The following is a 21,519-nucleotide window of genomic DNA, read 5'->3' on the forward strand; positions in this document are numbered from 1 at the left end:
AGCTTAGATATTGCAGCATCGAGCTAAAAATCAGCAAAGAGTTCCAAGATGGCAACAGTTTTCATTCGCTGAGTTCAAGCCAGATATGAACGAGTGATCTTGAAGCCAAAGCCCCCAAATATCCTATTTCCAGTCCCTTCTAGTTCTCTTCTAACAAGGAAGAAAGTATTGAAACCAAGGCCTCAGGCTGAGATTATTCCATTCTGCCATAGCCAAAAGATCTTTACCTAATCAGGTAAAAAAAACCAAAACAAAACAAAACTGTTTTCTTGATAAATAGCATTTTTCTGTGTGTTTATTGTGGCACCATGAAAGGGAACTGAAATTCCATCTTTCTACAGCAACTCTGTAAAACACTCCCTATATTTGACCACAGTTTGGCTACACTATTTATTCTTCCATATCTGTCAGGTGGCTAAAGTTCTATTACTGGGTTAACCCTCTAATTGCCAGAGTCTGCCACACGTACAGCAGAAACACTTGCAACTCTGCTCCAGTTAAACTTACCGCAGTCGCAGAGAGAGAAGACCCGATAAAACACACTCACATCCTCATGTTGCCTTATTCTGGGTACCTGTCATTTCCCTACTGGCTTCTTAAAAGTTCAGGAAGACAAAATAAACTGGAAAGTAACCATTACAATTTAAAAAGCTGGGGATAGATAATTCAGGGGGAAAACAAAGCTCCCCCTCTTTCTTCAATCTGTGGAAAAACTAAGCTACCCTGCTAGTGAGCAACAGGTATCATTTGACAGTCAGAGTCTTTCTGAGCCTGTCTGTCAGCGAGCTGGTTTTGCTGAAGATGCCGAGGCTCGTGAGGACAGTGAACAATGCAAGAGCTGAATTCCCATCTAAGTCACCCTTAGTATCATCTCAGGCCAGGAGCACTCGGGTTGCTATTACAGTTTTTACATCTCTTCTCATGTTATGTACGTTACAAAGCTGCTTTACTGTTGACTTGCCTCATCTCTACAAGAACTGGCTGGAATCATCACCTGGACTGATCCCAAAAGCCTAATGCCTGAAAAGCAGGGTGCAGTCTTTACTTACTCATCTCCTTCTGGGCAGATTCCTGTGGTCTCGTCATACTTGGTACAGTAAATGTCAGGGCTGTAGTTAAATGTACCATCCCGGCGGCGGATAGATCTGCGACGACGCTGATTGACAAAGTGCCAGTGGAAGCAAGTGTAGGGCCGGTGCTGAGTGCACTTGTGCTGCACGAAAAGAGGGCACTGCTCCGTGCGGAACTCCTTCAGGTACCTGCAGGCAGAAATCCCACAGCAGATTAGGACCAGGCTGCTGGTCAGAGGCAATATCTAATCACTCTGCAGAGTCCAGGCCAAACCGAGCTGCATCCATCACAGAGATGCCTGCTGTCCTTCCCACACCCTGCCCTGCTTTTCCTCTCAAAAATGGAGGCTGGAAGCTGCTGCTTGTCTGCAATGGGAAGATAAAAGTTACCAGGCCAGTTATGAATGCTAACGGTAGCAGAAATCACTTTCTATGGTGCCTTTTGTATCATTTTGAAGACGCTTTTCACGAGCTTAGAAAATAGAACTCTTAAGCACCTTTCTATCTCTAAATCTGAGACCTATCTAGGCAAAAGGAGATTTCCTTCCTGGAAGATATACATTCAGTTTAAAAAACAAAACAAAACCAAAATACACTTCCTTGTAGCTACGTTTAAAGCTTCAGGTTACTGAGATAAAAAGACATTTTAAAAGACTTTCTTCCATGCTTTGTCCTCCTGGTTTAACTCAGCTTCTCCTTCAGCATGCGGTTGACTATGAAAATAAAATTAATCAATTTCTCTCTTGCAATCTTGTGAATTCAGGACTCAGTCTTGAAAAGTGCAATAACTATCTTCAACTCCTACATGTTTATGTTGCTTTATTTTTAATATGTAATTCTCTGAAAGGATGTGTGTTTTATCTCAAGAACTAAAGAAGTCACAAGCTTTTATTTGTGACACTAATAACAGTCTCTAAACCCAGATTGTAGAGGATTACAAAATGGTTTAGGTCAACATAATGATCTGACTGTGATCTGCGTGTAGGTGCTTACAAAATCCACACTGCCCGAAACCCACTAGCTGCCCTGTATTTATAGGGAGCACATCAACAGCTCGAGTAACTCAGACCTAAATTGGGGGTTCGGTCTCAGAGACACCTCCAAGATGACCACAGGTGGCCCAGAGCAAGCAGATGCGGGGTAACTGCATCCCACAACACGTCGCATTCTGCTATCGAACATTTAGAGGTCAGTTTAAACAGCAAGTAACAAAATTTGTCGGTCAAAATAAAAGTGCTGGTATTCTGCTGAAAGCAACAGGGTGATATAACAGATACGGACTAATTCTGAGCTGCATACGTATGCCAAGGCAACAAAAGGGAGTACAGGAATTTGTCAAGCATTCATTCCCATATCAGTCAGTCTTTCTATCATGTTTCTAAATAAATGGAAAGACGTCTGATGCCCAAAGATGCATTTAATATCATCATGTGAGATTCATTCTGAAAGGAACGTTAGTAAATAAAGTTTGCTTTCCTCTTTAACCCTGGCTGAAGAGAGAGCCTCAGGAAAACGCACAAATTCAACCAAAGCTGTTTTATTTGTTTGCTATAAAGAGAGACTATCACGGGCAAGGACTTTCCTACATTGGATTTTGCAAGCACAAAAGGAAAAAACCCCTTCCTCCTCTTCAGCCTCCAAATATGTGAGACTTGCAGGTTCCACCGCTTTGGATCGGCAACTGCTTAGGGCTGGAGAGTCTCTGCAGCGGCTATAAGCCCTTTTCAACCCAAACCCATCTGTCCACCGCAACCCAGCCTGCCTGGAACAGGATCTGCATTGCGGCCCAAGAAAAAACTGAGCCAGTATGCAGAAATGGGTCTGTTTGGGGTAGGTGAGGGCTACAAACATCACTTTGTTCCTTTTCGCTTTTAAAAAGCCGGCTCCACTTAAACAGAGATCCTTACTCCAACCACAGCAGCAATTCACCTGAAAATTGAACGCTGTAATAAAATTAATCCATGCTTGAAAAGCCTTCTAAGCTGTTGGACCAAGTACAGCTGTAAAAGGTGGAATTCCACAGATTATTTTATCTTATCAGCTCACTAATAAGACTTAGAGCAAAAGTGACTTCAATAACATCCATGTTAGAAAGTGAATTAAGTAAACTTAAGCAGCATGATACTGAAGACTGCTGTCCAGAGATCCTACGCAGTCACCAACCAGTCTCTTCCACCAATACATCTCGACGTACACCTTAGACACATGAGGTTTTGTTACTCCCATTTTACATATGGAGAAACTGCAAAACAGCTGAGTATGTGTTCTGGCCAGCATCATACAGCAATCAGAGTCAGCAACAGAAATCAAGTGCATTTAAACTCTATTTTCAGTGAAGTGAGTCCTGGGCTTAATTTGAAGAACAGCATCCTGAACCTCTTCAATGCTCTGGAGACTAAGGGGAGATACCAGACCTGCACAACCTCGGTATGAAGCCCAGCACTCCAGACTTGTAGTGATAGGCATGTATGAAACACTCTTAAAAACCCTAAAATTTAACGACTGCGTGATCAACCAAACTGAAACTGCTTCCCTTTAGCAGGAGAGTTTAAAAATGTACACACTGACTAAGGGGCTCAGTCTCTGGAGTATCAATTGTTGCTGAAGAACATTTGAAAATTAATTGCATTTCATGATTGGCTAAACTCCCTGGAGAAACATTTATTATAATGTAAATGAGAGATAATTACATAAGTAAATGGTTCACCTGAAAAGTGTTTAACACCTAACTTGCTTCATCAGAAACTCATTCTTTAATGCTGTCTATTAAATAAATGATCTCTTACTCTTAATTTCAAAGCCAGTCCTGCAAACAGGTACTGTTGAGCTCTGCACAACACATGAACTGTGCGTGATCACCTCTGCAACAGATCCAACAGAGGAAAAGGAGTTGTCGCGGTAACTCAGTCATTTCAAGCCTTTCAATCACTGCTCTGGGTTTTTCTTTTTTTTCAAGCCACTACGACATTTTAAATCACCCTCCTCCATAATAGCCTGAATGGTAAATTGCCTTATAGACCTTTATTTTCTTGATCCGTGAAGTGAGTTTTGGCTCCTCTGGGAGAACATTGACCATGCAACCAGCCACTCTGTATTAAAATATAGGAAAGACATCTAAACCACGTGTGTTTTGGGAGCATGGAGAGGATACACAGACCATAGCACCACAATGTGATGGCTCACAAAGCAGAAAACTATTAATAGAGCCTCTTTGCAAAGGCTCTAAACAGAAACACAGAAAACACTGTCATGACAGATTCTTCTGGTATCAATGGTCTCTATAAATTTTCTCCCCAAACAGCTGAGAAAAGGAATTTTTGAATGACCCTTGAAACTGAAAACACGTTGATAACTGGTACACATTTCACAGGGTGTCAGCCAAGTGCTGTGTCTGTACAGGAAGGGGAAATCCAGCAATAACTTGCATTTCTCAAGTCTTCTCTAGAGATTTCAGGAAACTCTACAGCCCCCACGTGAGGAGCAGAAGAATTATTACCCCTATTTTATATAAGAGATACTTCTGTATTTATATTTTTAAACAAAAGAACAAAAACGTGAAACTCATCACTTCTATGTTGGTCTACTTTACATGCAACTTCTTCTGTATGCGTGCATATGTCATATTTTCAAACCCATATAATTTTCAAAAAAGCAGAAAGCACGTAGCACGGTCGTCTTCTGATACTACATCAACACCCAAATTCCTGGAGGAAATGTTACCATTTGTAAGTCCTACTAAACAAAGACAAATGCAATTCTAAACAAATAGGACGAGATGGGCCAGAACAATGGAGATCAAAGTCCCCAGGCTGAACTGAACTTGCTGCCGAACAGGATGGATGCTACTGGAAATGAAAGCTGCTTTTGCTAGGAAGACGAGAGGTTCTTAGACTGGCTTTGGGAACTCTCAGAGACCAACAGGAGATGCAGTGTGTTAGAAAAAACCCCAATGCTACACCACTGAAATTCCACTTCCTCGAGGGTGGGATGTGGGAATGGGCAGTAACTACTCTCTGTGAGAATTTACACTGGGGGGGGAACTGCTAAGTGTCTTTAATTGCCAGTAGCAGCTGGACTTTCCAGGGCAGGGCAGCAAGTGTTGACATCTGCAGCCAGTAATTGCAGCTGGTTCCCCCTCTGCCCTGAAGGAAAACAGCAACTTGCTCTGGGACCTGCAGGAAGAGAGATGTATGGGGTGGGAGGGAAAGAAAAAAATTGTACTTCCAAATACCACCGCCACAAAAAAAAAAAAAAAAAAAAAAAAGGAAACCAAGAAACTCGAACCTGGAAGCTTTGTTTTTAAACTCAACAATTGCAGCCTTGTCCTGGTGACATTCATTGCCTGTTGCAGAGATCTCTTGCTTTGCTGCAGCTTTACTGGTTTGGCTCTGCTCGCACCCGGTGCGCTCAAGCGGCTCCGTCCGGGAGGATACCTGCGTCCAAACCGCATTCCAGGGCTGCAAACTTCCTGCCAACCTTGACATAACTCACACATGCAGCAGCATGAGCTCAAACCAGGAAAATGTGCTGGCAATGCACGAAGACAGCTGAGCTCCTAATTCTTCATTAAAAGCCTTACCCACAGCTCCTTGAAACCACTGGAAGATGCACACTGATGCTGAGAGAGAAGTCTCTGCTTTGTAACAGACAGACCAGGAAGACTGGCGAGAGAACCAAGACTGAGGAGCATGGAAACAAAAGGATTAAAACCAACTCTTCCAAACCCTTGTTGCTCCCATAACGCAAAGCTGGGCCCTTCTTTGCTTCCAACACTCCCTGTGGTATTTGAAATCTTTACATGGGCTCCTCTCCTTTGCAGCCCTCCTTACTCTTCCCAGTCAATCTGCTTTCTGCCAAAATTCCTTTTGGGCCCCAAAAGAGCGCAGAGGCTCATAAACAAGATCTGAACTTTCTGCAGCAGTACAACACCAGGGAGAAAACCATTAGATAATTGTTTGGCTAATCCAGACTAAGACACTGTCTGTAAATGTAGGATAGTAGTGAGATCTAACATCACTATCATCTACATTTCACATACATGTGGGTGTGCGTTTACATCCATGAAACTATGCTCCAGCACCCTTAGTGACTGGTACCAGTGCTGTTTATCTGGTGTTAGACCAGTGTAAATTATGGGCATCTTTTACACAAGCGAGTAGGTCCACGCTCAAAGCACTGGCTGCTGTCAGAGGGGCTCCAAGAAAGTAAGCCAGAGAAGGTAGCCCAGGTCACGCTCAAACAGCACAGGCTCTGGTCATTTCTGTAAAGTCCAGCCTGGTGTGGACACTTCACTTTATTATTAGCACTAATATCGGGAATTACTAGTTCAGGGCTGTATAAAGATTCTTACTACTAGCCACCATCCAAAAGAGCACACAGAAGCAAATCTAAAGAAATCCACTGGTTGGTTGTGCGGGGGCTTTTTTGTTTTTGTTTTGTTTTTCTAAATCAAGGCTCAAGTTCCTGATAAGATTTCAGATATCGGAAAGAAAACGCTTTTCTGCCACTACAATTCATTTTAGTCCTCTCAGCAGAGGATTGCACTGGCAAAGATACGATTTCATCAGCGCAAAAGCACATGGGAATACTGGGGACATTTGCTGGCACTTTTGTATCAGTCATGTCCTGCTGTTTCAGACAGGACTGCATGAGGCTGTAGACCTCTTTGTAAAGTTTCAGGTGGTCCCTGTTCACCTTACTTGTAGAAAAATATCCTTCCTGAATATTGCAGTCTGAATGACAGAGGTCAGTGCTCTCAGCTGTTCACCAGCTTTCCTTTGCTGGAAGCTCCTATTGGTACCAATCTGTCCAGACAGCAGGCTGGAGAAAGTTTTCCTAATTCAGTTTAGACAAAAAAATTAAATATTTTTAAAAAATCACCAGCTTAGCTTTAAAGTTCAAATTAGTGGTTTGAGCTACCACAGATAAAATTATCTGAAGTAAACCAGGGTGTGCTTAGCCAACAGACTGCCTGCAAAGCAGACAGCATTGCAAAACCCAAGAGAAAACATCTAACCGTAGATATAGATGTTGCTAATTCAATAATGCTTATCTATTGAAAATACTTCCAAAACTGCTACTTTCTTCTGAAACTCAAAGAGCCACCCCAACACAAGAGGAAAAGAGCTGCCCATATTTAATCAGCATTCTACATTCATTTCACCCTCATAAAATTTTATTGCAAAAGATGATATCAGACACACTTTAAGTAAGAAACCCACGACTCAATTATTTTCTTTTACTGAACTGTGGTATTCCAACTGAAATGAGTCAGTGGTGCATGACAGAATCTACTCTACTCCAACGGGATACTCAATAAAAATCCTCCTAATGCACCTTGCATTTAACATATCATTACTGACAGAGAAAACCCATGATACGCAGCTCTGACATTGCTCAGGAATTTTCGCTCTTAGGGCAAAGAAGGTATTCCAGAGTAAGATGAAAAAAAATGGGAATTTAAAGAATAGTGTCATTCCAAAATAACCAGTCCAGAATGGATATTCTAGAACAGCTATTCAATTTCTCTGCACTGATAATTCCCTATAACACCCTTACACATCTCTTGGCAAATCACCACGGCTACTAGAATGCTTGGCTTTTTAAGAAATCCCTTGGTGCAGCGAGGAGATCAGCAGGTTGCCTACCTTGGGGCTTTTATTCCTTCCAGTCACCACGGAGTCCAAACCTTTTCGCAGAAAGGGTTTGATACCAGCATTCCCAGAGTGTCTTACAAAACGCTGCCATTTCAATGCAAAATAAGATTCCTGACAGGGAAAGTAGCCTTTGACTCTCAAGATTTCTTGGGATTTGGGAGAAAAAAAGTGAAACAATTGAACTTCATAGGAGTTGTAATTCCTTGTTGCCAGGGGTGGGCACAAAGCAACCAAATCCCTCAGTGACAGCTGCAGACTACCAGCAGCCTGGTATATAACCTGCCTAAACCTCAGCAAGAAGACGTTCAGCATCCTTCTAATAGAGCAGTAGTTCGGACAAGTCTGTTTCAATAAACCATTTTTACTCACAGGGAGATGTAATCTGATATTGAAACAGAGCCTCACACGAATCACGGCTGAATATCAGCCACAAACACCTTCAGCAGCAATCCTGAAGGTCTTCATCATGATTTCAGGGAAAGTTCTGACCAGGTTTTACCAGTAATCTTCATCAGTTACCGTGGCTCACCACTACTGGATATTTCCCCATTTTCCATATTTAACGGTATTTTTCTAAATAACTTCACAGACCTGACCAAACCCTAAAACTTCACACACCAAGGTTTTCGCATATGCCATGTGTCACTTGACACAAAATACAAACATCTCTCTCTCCGACATCTCAATAACTATCAGTCTATTTGCCTTTCCATACCCTCAACAGCCAGGTGCCGTTTTGTAAACCTTGAAAAGATTAAAAAGCGTTTAAACCTCAAAGAAAAAAAATATATGGATCACTTATAAAAACAAAAGGCTGACTGTGGGGAAGGAGAAAAGGATGAGGAAAAAGTTTCAGTAAGCTCACATGTGTCAGGAAGACAGACTTCACATGCCTCAGTGTTTTCTTTATCACCTAAATAAATTGAACCATCAACTGGAAAAAGGTCACACAGCAGACAGCACTGTGTGATTTTAAAGCTGTTAGATTTCCACTTCTCCATTAGAGCTTGACAATAATGTCAGTCTAAGGGCAAATAAAGAAAGTGAGAGTTGGAGAGACTTATTACAGATGCATGGAGCCGGGCTTGTTTGGTTGTGAAGGTTTGTTGGGTTTTTTTGAGTTCATCTAACTCATTGTGTACCTTAGTGATCAAAAAGACAACAGCTCACACCCATAGCCCATGGCAGACTTACTGGATCCCCCACTTTTCACTACAGAAATAGGCAGGCAGCACTCAAAAGTTTTCCTTTTTCTAGGCATCTGATCAATTTAGCAAGTAGAGCTGGACTCTTCCAAATAAATGCTAAAGGATAACGTGTACTGCAGAAGCTAAAACACAAACTGCTAGATTACAGAAAACCAAGGATAACACACCAACAAGTACAATAGTCATATTCAACAGTAACCTGATCGCTACTGTAACTCTATTTTTAGATTTAAGAGCAGATCATGAGCTGGACAACAATGCAAGTAATTCAACTCAACTGTGAGCAAAGAACTATATACTACACATACTTTATAGATAAGAACTTTAACTGAGTGACTCCAAAAGTCCATACTAAAAATAACATGTGTTGGCAACTACCAGAAATGATCAGTACATTTTTCAATGAAAAGAAAAATGTCAGACACAAACAGTTGTGTCTTGTCTACACTGAAAAACCAAGAAAAACCAGAGCCAGTCCAGCCTGGAGCCAGCCCAGCACAGGGAGACGGCCTTGCACCAGTTTCAGGCAAAACACTGTTTGGTTTCCACAGTTAGAGCAAAAATGGCTTTGTTTTGAGATAAATACCATGTTGTAATTAAGTAGCTCACCAACGCTCTGTCTTGACAAAGGTGGGGGGGGGGGGGAAATCGAGGCTTTCAACCCCGAGTTAGCTCCATAACAGGCAAGACAGAAGCTCCTCTGCCTTACAGCTGCGTTACAGTCTGCAGGTGTTGGGAAAGAGCAGCTTGTTCAGCCCTCCCTCGAGCTGTGCATCCCTTTGGCTTGGCGTACATCAAGTTGTGTCATTCAAACCCAATGAATAAAACAATTCGAGTCATTTTTTTGGCAATATACTCTCTTTAAAAAGCGTAAACTTGTTGCATCAGCGGGCCATAGAATGTATAAGACCTAGTCATACCAATAAAATCCTTTTTTAAAAAAACCAAATGTTTGTTTACAGAGAGCTTTCACCTTTTTCATTAAAGCAATCCAAGGATGGGCATATGCAAACATTTAACTGCACTACATTTCAGAGATGGTTCCTTAAAAGCCATTCAGCAAGATCCAAAACTCTGCATAAAGTCCTGAGTCTACATTTCCTTGAGTCTGACCTCTTTTTTCCCAAATTAGTTGGCCATGAATATGTATTACTTGACATGACCTCAAAATTAACTAAGCATTTAGTTCATATAATGTTTCAAAAACACAGCCTATTTTTTTTTCCAAGTTTAAATGTCATATTTTCAATTTGACACTGCTAGTTCATGTAAACACCACGGCTGCACCTAAAGCAAACCTACCTCCCTGTGTCGAACACGGATCACCCCCAACCGAGACAACCCTTAGCACTCTGTGGCTTGGTTTCTGCTCCACAAACTATTTAGTTGTCATTAATGCTTCCCCACAGCACCTGTGTAAGTGCTGAGTCTATGAAAACAGGATCATATTAAAATAATTATTTTTTAATAACATGTGGGTTGAGCCTAACTGTTTCAGTGAAAATATAGGAGCTGACTGCATCCAGACAGCTGTACACTGTTGAAGGTTTATACCCAATTTTATTGTCAGCACGGTATATCAACATGTGCTTAAATATGAGCAGTTAAATATTTTATTACTAATTACTCTGCGAAAACATCCATCCACAGAGTTGGCTGATATGGTCATTTATTCAGCTCATATCCAGATAAATTTCCTATTAACTGGATGAGATAGATGATGCTGCTTTATCCAAGCGTTAATGTCTGCAGCCTCAGACACGGGGAGAGTCTGCGGAAAGGCCGAGTTCAAATGGAGTTAACACGCATCAGGTTTGCTGCATTAGACTACAGTGAATCAAGGTCTGAATAATCCACTGGTATCCTGTGCTGTAAAAATTAAAGTTCCAGCTTCCAGTAGAGTTTTTCCACGTTGTACTTCTATCAGTTCAGTCACTAACAAAGCCTACCAGGGCTAGCAACTGGAGAAACACCAGTGAAGGCAGGGAACTGGGCTGGGCTGTTTTAAAACTTGTGTTACTCACCCTGCTAGTTCCCTAAAACAAAACATCCCACATGCAAGAATTCGTAAAGGCTAATTCAGAGCAATATTATTTCCATACAAGCCATTACATAGCTCAGGGTTTCAGTGACAGATTTTTATGAGCATTTTTAGGCAGTTAACCTTCAACATCTTGTTTCACGAAAGGTGCTTCAGAAATGGAGCACAGTACCCTTCCTCCTCCTGACCATGCCAAGAGGCCTCACAATTTAACGAACAGCTCGTAGATCAGTTGCAGCCCCATACTCACACCAGTTTGAAGACAGTACATGAACTGTTTGACGGGCTGTACTTATGCTGGACCAAAACCAGAAAACCAAAGCTCCACAAGAAATGACAGATCTATAGTGCTCTCATCCAGACCAACCCACATCTGAAAATGAAACAGCATCTGCTTCTTCTCAGGTTAAATGCCAACCAGATTTGCAGCAGCCCCTTTGGAAAGGTTTACATTTGTGAACAGACTTTTTCTGTTGTGAGTTTGAAACAAAACGTGGTTATTATCTAACAAGCATGAACCTGCACTCCATAACACATGTGCCAGCACAAAGACAAAAGCCAATTCTTACTGGCTGGTTTTGAAGAATCGATGTTAGCCATTCAATCGTTTTTCTTTTCCGTTCGGCACTCAAATCAGACTTCATCCGTGTATGCTACAGCCCAGCAGACACTTTTGCCACTCCATAAGGCAGGCACACCTCGGAATAAAAATCCTACACACACGGACAGACAAACTGGTCCAAAGAAGCACTGTTATACGACCCCACGCCAGGCGAGTCAACATCAAGATGTTTTCCAGCTCTCCACAAAGGGGAAAGCAGTCAAACCCCAGGCTGTGCCCCAACTTCTCATTTTCCATTTTGATTAATCAATACACGAATAAATCTGGTGGCACTTTTAAGATATTTATAACGTGCAAACAATATTTGTTGTTGTTGTTGCTGGAAAGCTGCGCAATTGCCCTGAGGCATCTGCTGTTTTTATTTCTGCTATGATGGTAATATTCAAGTGCTATTAATGAAAGTTCACAGTCTATTGAAAATTAGAGGAGAAAAATCACCTCTGAGCACATTGCTTTTGAACCGACAGCTTCTTTTTGAGCTGTGGTGACGCATTGAAGATGAAGGCTAACAAGTAAAACAATATTGACTTTAATTAATTCAGATTTTTGCAGATATTCATCAGGTATAGTTTCAAGAAACTATTTCCCTTTCCATATGTGCATGACTGCTTATTAATCTAAAGAAATTCTAGACAATGATAAAAAGCAATCCAACCATAATTTCTTAACTGTAATTAAGTGCCATCATTCTTAATAAGCCAGTATGCTCTAGCGAAATGTATTTGCAATTTTTGACCAACAGATAGCTAGAGGTGGCCTAAGATTTTTCTTGTCTGACCATGAACTTGGTATAAGCTTCTCCTCTGCCAGTGTTCTGACAACTATATTCAATTAAATGTCTCTGACTTTTAATAAGAGGCCAGTATCAAGCATCAGTGAGCTAGCACCTTTATTACCATCATTGCACTTTAGCTCTTAAAATGGAAATATTTCTTTAATGGAAAACCTCGAACTTTTCTTGTAACAATAACCTTCTAAACCTGAATGAACACTATGGCAGGGCGAGGGTGTCTGAGTCAGAAGACAACCCGCAACAAAGCTAAGAAGAAAAGAAATTGTTGGTATTCATGTTAAGGGAACATTCATTCCAACTGATATTTCAAATGTCAAACTGGCATTAACTGCATCAAGCACTGATCAAAATACACAAAACAGAGATTGCTGAGAAAATTATCACGAGCATCTAAATTGGTTGTCATCACTAGGTGGAGTTTGAGAAAGTACAAACCTTTAGCATCTCCCTATGTACCCTTCTGGAGAGGTTTTTTTATTTTTGATTGCCCTGATAACAAAAGACAAACTCTCTCTCAATAAAGTAGCGAAAGAAGGGAGCTAAGAAATTGCAGTTGCTCTGCAGCCTGCTGGCACGTGACCATTCATTAATTTCAACGCCAAGGGAACTGCCGGCTGGCGCTGTGCAAACACAGGCATCACTTTCAGCAACAACTTTGTACCTGATTTGCAAGTGATGTGCTGAATGTTATATAAAGTCTTTACAAGATCCAAACCTCTGTGACTGTCTCCCTCTTGCAGTCCACTATTTCACCAAAATCTAGTTGAAGGAGTTTTTAAGGAGGAAACTAACTGACACAACATTACAAAATGCAATGACAATTAGACCAAAAAAAAAAAAAAAAAAAAAAATCTTAGAAACAGCTTAGATGTGGGTGATTCTGTCAGGCAAAGGGATGGACTGAGTAACTTCTCACCATCTCTTTCAGCCCTGTCTCTTGTGCTTTCAAAAAGGTTTAAAAAGCAAAAATAAAAAAGTTAAAGGGAGGAACAAAACACCACCTCAGCCTTCTCTGAAAATGAACATTGCTCTTATGGTCCTGACAAGCAGGTTCTCACGAAGCCCGACAAAGCAATTGAAGACATTATTGTTCCAGCTCTTTATTTCTCTCCTCTCTCAAAAATTACAGCTCCTTATAACAGGGTTCGCAGAAGGGAATGTGTGCCTGCTCTCTGGCTGCCCCAGTTCACAGGCTGGTATATTAATGCAGTTTACGAGTGATGGCCAGCTCATGCTAATATGCTGCACAATAAGCGTGATTAACTGATGTACTGACACATTCCCTCCTGCCACGCTGTGACAGGGGCAGTGACATCCAGCAAACAGCCAGGCAGAAATGCTGTCATGCTCTGCAGGAATATTTTCCAGAGGACATTGGTCAGACCCTTTGTAACAAGAAGACTGCACATTTCAGCCACTCATAGAAGTTACAAAAACCTTATTCTGGTGGAAAGATAGAATGAAAATAAAATACTGAATTCCAACAGAATTTTCCTTAAAGACACACAATATGAAAAATGTTGGACAACACATAAGCCTACAAAATGGGAAAAATTGATATAGTGGGAAACTCCAAACTCTGAGGTTTTCTAAAAGAATTATTAATTTTCATTTTGCCTCCCATGCCACAAAAAAATCCTATATGCTAATGTAAGCAATGTATAAGCATTAATGTAATACTTTTTTAAATTAAAAATTTGAAAGAACCATTTTCCAAGTTGGAACAATTCTGCACAACTGAATCCCTCTCGTCTTTCACAGAGTTTTGTTTTTTTGAAACACCAAGCTTAGCCAGAGCAAAACTGATTCTGAAAACATCAAAGCAGCACATGAAGCTTTTCACTCTACAGAATATTCATATGTCACCTATTCAGCGCTAATCTGTATGTGAATTCCCTGTCACTTTTGATATCAAACAATACTCACGCATTATGTGTAAATGTAGCAAGCAAACCACAGCTCCGGTCCCTCGTCACCCCAAGGGAGAAACACAGTCTGGCCCCAACACGTGCGTTAATCAGCAGGACAACACAGCCCCGCACGGAGCCTGGACCCCCAGTGCCCCCAGCTCAAACTTCAGGCTTTCACCCCTCGTCCTCTGAAGAACCAGAAAAATCTGGAGTATTTCCCAGTGTATGTATCCAGTGGTAAGCACATACCGTGAACGCAGCCCTTCCTGTTCACACTCCAGTGCTTTATATTTCCAACTTCCTGTAACTATTCACACTTCCTAATAACAGTTTGTGGTGGACTTGTATTCCGTGAAGTTCACACAGACTTAAAAAACAGCAACAATAACCAGCTTATACTTGCCCCATGAGCTGACATTTGCAGGTAAAGATGTAGTAGACTGCTGGTAAGTCTCTGGTTTAGAAGTATTGACTTACTCTGTGCTTTCTTAACTAGTTCAACTTTATTACCAAATCTGAAACCTAAAAATGCATGGTTTTTGTTTTTGTTTTCTGGAGTGTTTGTGGGATTTTGTGTTTGTTTTCTTTGGGTTTTGTTGTTTTAGTTTAAACACTGGGGCTAGTTTCTATTTTTGTATAAGGCCATATCAGCTTATTGATCTAAGGGTTGTTACCAGTAAAACCAAAGCAAAATTAGGGCAACGGTTTGTTATTTTAAGAGTTCTGATGGTTTAAAAAGAACACAAAAGGTTTCTAAAAACAATTTCAAAACCCCAAAAACATTTGCTAGGTTGTGAAGACCACCCAATTCAAGCACATCAAAAGTATAATCTAACAGACTATGCAGATAAATGCTAAGGGTCCTAGAAGAGCAAGCTACTACCAAAAAACCCCACAAAAAACCCAAACAAACAAACAACCACCTCTGAAAACATGTTAGCTACACATCTGGTTTTTGGTTTTAATTCCACAGACAGTCAGTCTGCACATCTGAGATCAGATATGCTGTGTTCGTCCTGCCAGTGATAAGACACTGTCCACTGATAAGAAGATAAGCATTACTCCCTGCTACTACAAATGCTTCAAGGTGCGTTCTTGTGTGCCATTGGTTTTGAGTAAAAATTTAAACATAAGATTTTGAGACAAATAAGATTGCACATGCGAGTTCTCCATTCAAATCTAAGTCCACCTATGACCTCGCTATTTTTATTTCCTCTTCACCCACATTTCCATCACTGTCCTAATCAGAGTTCCTATTTAAGGCTGAGAAACCACCAGACAAGGCACTACTCAAAAACACGTAACTACAAAAATGCCTTTGATTTGAGCTGTAACTAAAGGATTGCATCAACCTGATTTTCATCCCTACTTAAAATGTCCTTCACTTAAGTGCACCAGTCCTTCCTCCTCCACATGGCTGGCATCAAAACGGTTGCACGATAAAGCTTGGGCGAGCGCAAGCCAGCAGTCACTAACATGACAGCACGACCAACCGTGTGGATGCAGTTCTAGCACTACATAAAGGGTACTAATCCTTCAGGAATTTCCCACAATTCCTCCCCTCGTGCAAAAGGAAAGACAAGTTTTTTGTCTTTTATGCTGCAAAGGCATACCCGCAAAGCTTCTCTTGCTGTGGTACAAAGGAGGACAGGATGGACGCCCAAGCATCTCAGTCCAGAACTCCAGTGAGGGTACAGCCTGTGGGGACACGGAAACCTGAAGTTTATTTACAGGATGGCTGCTCGTATTTAAGATGGGCACACTCGAGAATTCCTCTGAGTAGCAATGATCTGGGTTATGCCCAACGAATCTGTGTCCCAAAGAGTTTATTGCCTAAATCAGAATATTTTCAACACTGCTTTCGAGCGTGTGTTTTGAATAGACTAGAATGAAGGCACTCTTTGTTTTTGTATTAAATGGGTTAATTTATCTTCACCCGAACGTTTGGTTTCCTGCAGAGTTATTAAACTGTCTGGCTTCCAGGTGAATGCACAGCGAACAAAGGACTGCTCCACTTTCACTTATCTAAATTCTGCCAGATCAATACACACCCCAGCAGAGGATACAATCTTTACAATTCACAATTAAAGAGCCCAGTCTGACTGAAAACCAATGAAGTCGGCAACAGCTGAATGTACAGACCGTACCAAAACAAAACTACACCAGAGCACTTGGTATCTACAACTCCAAGTGACTGATTGTTTGCTTTCGGTTTCTTTGAACTCACCCTCTATCCAAATTTGCAGATAACACATTAGAGACAGAGATGACACACACAAAAATAACCATGCCAGCTAAGAAACGGTGCAAAGTCAATACGTAGTTGAGGTTTGACAGAGCGTAGCCAAACCAAATCCACTTCCCAGCATGAGCAATCGGCTCACCCCTGCACGGCACATCGCCCAAAGCAGATCAAAGCCACGCAGGTACCCCAGAAACGAGCCCACCTCCCCCCTCGTCCTGAGGAACACACCGACCTCGTCCTGCCCTGGGAGCTGCGGGATCGCAGGGAACAGCCGCACGCAGAGATCTCCCATCCAGCAACCCCCAGAGAACACGGCAGCAGTTGTTATTTCGTTACTCACTCGAATTCTACAAACGGAATACGGGATCCCCAGATGAGAAACACACCATTCATAATTAAATAGTAAAATTTAGCGCCTACCAGAACAACTCGGTTTCCAGGAGTATCTGGCTGCATGCTACAACTGCTACTGAGGACACGGTCAAAGGGGTTTTTTAGGCTCTTCATCCACTTGCAAACAGCACCAAGGGCATGAGATAGCATCAATAATTCTATATTTGTTCAGATTTTCTTTTGCGGTACATCTAGAACAAATATAAAAGCTTCCTGGCAGGATCTAGAACTGCAGTTCAAAGTACCTAAAAATCTCATGCAAATAATATTAAGAGTTTAGAAATCAACTCTAATATGGGAATCGGAACGTTTCCTGACAAATACAACCAAAACTTTCCAAGACAGAGATCCCCAGCACCAGATTGTTTGTCCCCAGGGAACAGCAAAGTATGCAGATAATTAAGCTTACTTGAGTTTACAACTTGTAACCTTCATGTCATTTTATGGAAACAAACTATATTTAAGGGGGGGTGAAAAGGAAGAAAACATTTACATTTTGACAACATACAACTTGTTCACATGCAGGACCACCAAATAAGTTCCCATATGTTATCAGAAGGAGGTTTACAGTATGATGTGACCTAGTGTACAAATCCAAGACTCTCAGAGTATGGCTCCCATCTCGCTGTCAGCATCCTGCAGCCTCCAAACCCATCCTTCACTTACAGTTATTCAGCTTCTCTGCAACTGTTTTCATTGAAGCATTTTTAGCATCCATCTGAAAATACATGTTTTGCTCTCTGGAAAGCAGATAATTGCACCATCACCTTTATTCCACACCATCCCATTTTCCTCCCCTGTCCTTTTCAGCTACTGGGTCCCAGTCTTCCTTCTTCTCCTCCCATTTCTTAAACTCTTCCGTCCACTGCTTTGTTCCTCATCTTTGATATCCTTGTTTCCATGGTCATGCTTAGCCATGGCAGCACCTTCATCTTCCTCTACCTAGTGTAGTGACAATCTCTCTGCCTCATCTGCTTGTCACCTGGGATTTTCTCCATCTCACTTTTAACCCATTGCTTCTCTGTCATTCTCCAACTCCCTCTGTACCCTCTTTAACCACTACAGCAACAGTCCTGGCAGACTCCTTCGTTCCACTTGCTCCTATAAACTAGTCAAACTTAACTGTAGACATCACCAGAAATAAAGTAACCCATAAGGTTCAGCTCCCTGAAGATCACAAGATGGACACAAAACCTAGAAACCCTTGCTCTGCCATAGACTCACGATTCTGAATAGCCTGAAGAAAGACGACATGAAATAGCCTGCGAACCCTGCAGCAGGCACACGGGTTGTAGGGATCTGTGCCTCCGCATTTCTGCGGCTCTTTTTATTCCGTGTGAACACAGGGAAGCCCATCACTAACTTTATGAAAACGCAAACTAAAAGAATATAGATGGTGCTCTGAACCTGGCCTTCTCATTGTGGGTGGGGGCAACAACACAAGCGAGAGATACGGGTAACTTGTATGACATTTTTTCTGTATGTGGACAACACCCTAAAATGATAAGGACAGACAGCTTGGCGCACGTATTCTGTTCACGAAGAACAGTCCAAATTTTTTTTTTCTTTTAAGGAGGACAGGGAACACTTGACCTCTTACTACCCATTACACATCCATCGCTCGCCCATCCTCACAAAGACACCGCTCACTCTTGATCCACCCCGTCATCCCACTTGCAAAAGAACCGAGCATCAGCACCACAACTTCCAACCCAGACAACTTATCACAGGCCAAGTTCAGGCAGAACAAGCTCCAGGAGGTCACGGATCCTTGGGACAACACATTTTTTGCTTGGGGAAGACACGTTCCTGGAACCAGCCTCGACTGAGGCACCGTCTCCAGCAATGGAAGCCACGCACACCAACCGTGCTGCGAATCGCACCTGAGCGGCCTCAGCAAAGGCCGGACAGGACAAGCACTTATCGTTTCCATGTAACATTTCCTATCGGGGATAGTTCGCACACGCTTGTGTAAAACGTTCCCATATCTGGCCTGCAGGCGCCTTCTCAGAGACACCTGCCCTGACCAGAGACCCCTCTGGAGGTGCAGGCTGACAGGGTTTCGGCCCCTGGGGAACACCAGGCAGCGTGGGGCCAGTCTCCTCACAACACCCTCCTCCACAGGTGCCTGAGGAGACCCCGGGCCCCCTCAGGGGGTGACTGAGCGGGGTGACAGCCCCGGGCAGCAGCACACGGGCACCCCAACACGTGCCACTCCCACACCTGAGGTGACACACTCGCGGGAAGGGGCACACACGGGGAGCCCCGCCACGGGGACCGGGCAGCAGGGCACAGCGATGGCCGCCAGCCGGCCGCCCCCTCGCCGGGGCCGGAGCTGCGATGGCGGCCGACCCACCACAGGGGCCGGACCCCCCCCCACGCATCACGGTCGGCGCGACCCGCGGGGGAGCCACTCACGCCCCGCCCCCCTTTCCTCCTCCCCCCCCCCCCGCAGGCGGGACCCGCCGGCCCGCGCCGGCCGGGGCCGGTTCCAGCCGGTTCTGCGCGGGCGGGCGGCGGGTCTCCGTGCGCGCGTGCCGCACGCTGCCCGCTGACGTCAGGCGCGTGTTGGCGCGCGGGCGGGCGGCGGCGGGGAAGCTCTGGCTACGTACGTGTAGTGCTGCGGCTTCTCGGGCTGCGCCTGCAGCGCGCTGGCGGCGCTCGCCGGCCCGGCCGCGGCGGGGCCGCTCGCCACCGGGCCCTTGGACATGCCTCCTGCCTTCCGCTGCCGCCGCCGCCGCTACCGCCGAGGAGACCTTTATTATTCACTCTGCGCGGTCCGCACGGAGGGCGCCGCGCGCAGGCGCCGCCGCCGCCATTGCCGCCCCGGTGCGCGGGGCGGGGTGGGACTTGTAGTCCCGCCGCGCGCGCGCGCTCCGCCAACCCGGGACGCGGCGGGCGGCGGCTTCCGGGCGGCGGGAACTACAACTCCCAGAGGCGCCTCGCGGCGGCGCAGCCCGCGCTTCCTGCCGCGCGGGGGACGACGGGACTTGTAGTGAGGGGGGGAGCGGCGCGCCACGGCGCCCTCCGGCGGCGGGGCGGGTGCGCGCCCGCTGCGGAGCGCCACGGTCGGACGTGCTCTGAGGAACGGCCCGAGTCTGGGGCCGGCACCGAGCCCCGGGGACAGCACGAACCCTCCAGGCAGGCAGAGAAGCGCGTGGGGGAGGCTGGGCCAGGAGGCCTGTGAGAAGATGGGGAGTTATTTGTGGCAGGCGGCCTGACTTCCTTCCTCCCCCCGCTTCCCTCCTCCTCAGGGGCTGGACGCGGGAGCGCGACATCCCAGCCAAAGGGTTATTTTAGTGTTGGCATCTCTCGTTGCTCCACGACCTTCCCCACCCACTGACAACGCCGTCCAGGAAGCGCCTGGGAACAGCACTGCAGTGCTGGAGAGGAGGAGGAGGAGGAAGGAGGAGGAGGAGGAGGAGAAAGGCCAAGGGAGACGCGTGGAGAACCTACCTCCAAGTAGGTGACACCAAAGGCCCCTGGATGCTGGGTCACCAGAGGATGGCATGGGCTCCCTGTCCTTCCCCAGGAGAAATTCCGCCCCCCAGGAGAAGCCACGTCCAAGGAAGCGGCTCAATTCCCATGCAAAGAGCTTCCTCTGTAAATTAACTTCTCTCCCGGGGGAGGAAATGAGATGTGCTTCTTTTAATAGGACTTTGATCTCTTGGGCTCCACACAGAACCACTTCCCTCACTGGGATCCTCCAGCTGTGTGGTAAAGGGCAGCAAGGATTTATAAGGCAAACACCTTTTTTTAACTGCCAGCACGCACAAGGCAAACGATGTTAATAATAAACTTTGGGGTCTGGTCTGCATGCTGCCTGTGCAGCTGTTTTGGGGAGCGAAATAACTTTTAAAATTCTCATTTACATTGATTCAGGCTCTTACTGGGGTAATTTAATAGCTTATTCCCTGCATTTGGAGGAGTAAGTCACAGGATATCAATACCTCCTTGTTCACCTAACAACCCTCCACGGGAGGCTGGAGTACTGTAATTATGCAGGTCTTGGTCAAGTAGGACAACTTTTCACAAGTCAGTATGTGTGGAGGTACTTCAGTTAATGTCTACATACACACACCTATACCCCCAATGCAAAATCACCATCACCGATGAACCTGCACAAAAAACTCTTCGGTTATCGACGAATCTCACCAAAAACACCATGAACATGCGCTTCGTGCACAGGGATTTGGAAACCACAGACTCAAATCCTTGTTCGCTGATGTTTAACTGACAATCTGGTACTGACACAGTTTCCTCTTCCAGTTCTGTTTCAGTCAGGACAACACACCGCACGCCCTGCCAAGCAACAGAGAAATGTTTAGGACACACATACGTGTGCCCAGGGTGCATTTACTTCCATCTTTGCGCAGGTCCTCATTAATGTGTGCTTGTTTGCTCTCTCCAGATTTAGCGTGTGCACGTTTCCCTCTGCCCATATCGTCCCAGAGACGCATGGCTTTTCTGCAGTCTTGAAGAGAACAAAAAATGAAAAGTACCTCTAAAATTAGAAGTGTAAGTAGCCACCACTACAAAGCCATGGGACAGGAAATATCTAAGGAGCCTCTCGATTCTTGG

At 44.2% G+C, this 21,519-nt stretch overlaps 1 protein-coding gene across 5 annotated transcripts in view; it reads right to left on the minus strand.

The window, feature by feature from the left end:
• The window catches only part of UNK (unk zinc finger), a 45,503-nt gene extending 25,855 nt beyond the window's left edge, over nt 1–19,648 (minus strand). For all 5 annotated transcript variants that reach the window (XM_065647893.1, XM_065647890.1, XM_065647892.1 and 2 more), the window contains exons 1-2: nt 19,551–19,648; nt 1,050–1,259 (exon numbers count right to left, since the gene is read on the minus strand). In XM_065647893.1, the coding sequence (XP_065503965.1) occupies nt 1,050–1,259; nt 19,551–19,648 (308 nt within the window). The remainder of the gene's footprint in view (nt 1–1,049; nt 1,260–19,550) is intronic.
• Nucleotides 19,649–21,519: the final 1,871 nt, after the last annotated feature.

Source organism: Caloenas nicobarica, chromosome 18 (assembly GCF_036013445.1).
Source record: "Caloenas nicobarica isolate bCalNic1 chromosome 18, bCalNic1.hap1, whole genome shotgun sequence".
NCBI classification, from domain to species: Eukaryota; Metazoa; Chordata; class Aves; order Columbiformes; family Columbidae; genus Caloenas; species Caloenas nicobarica.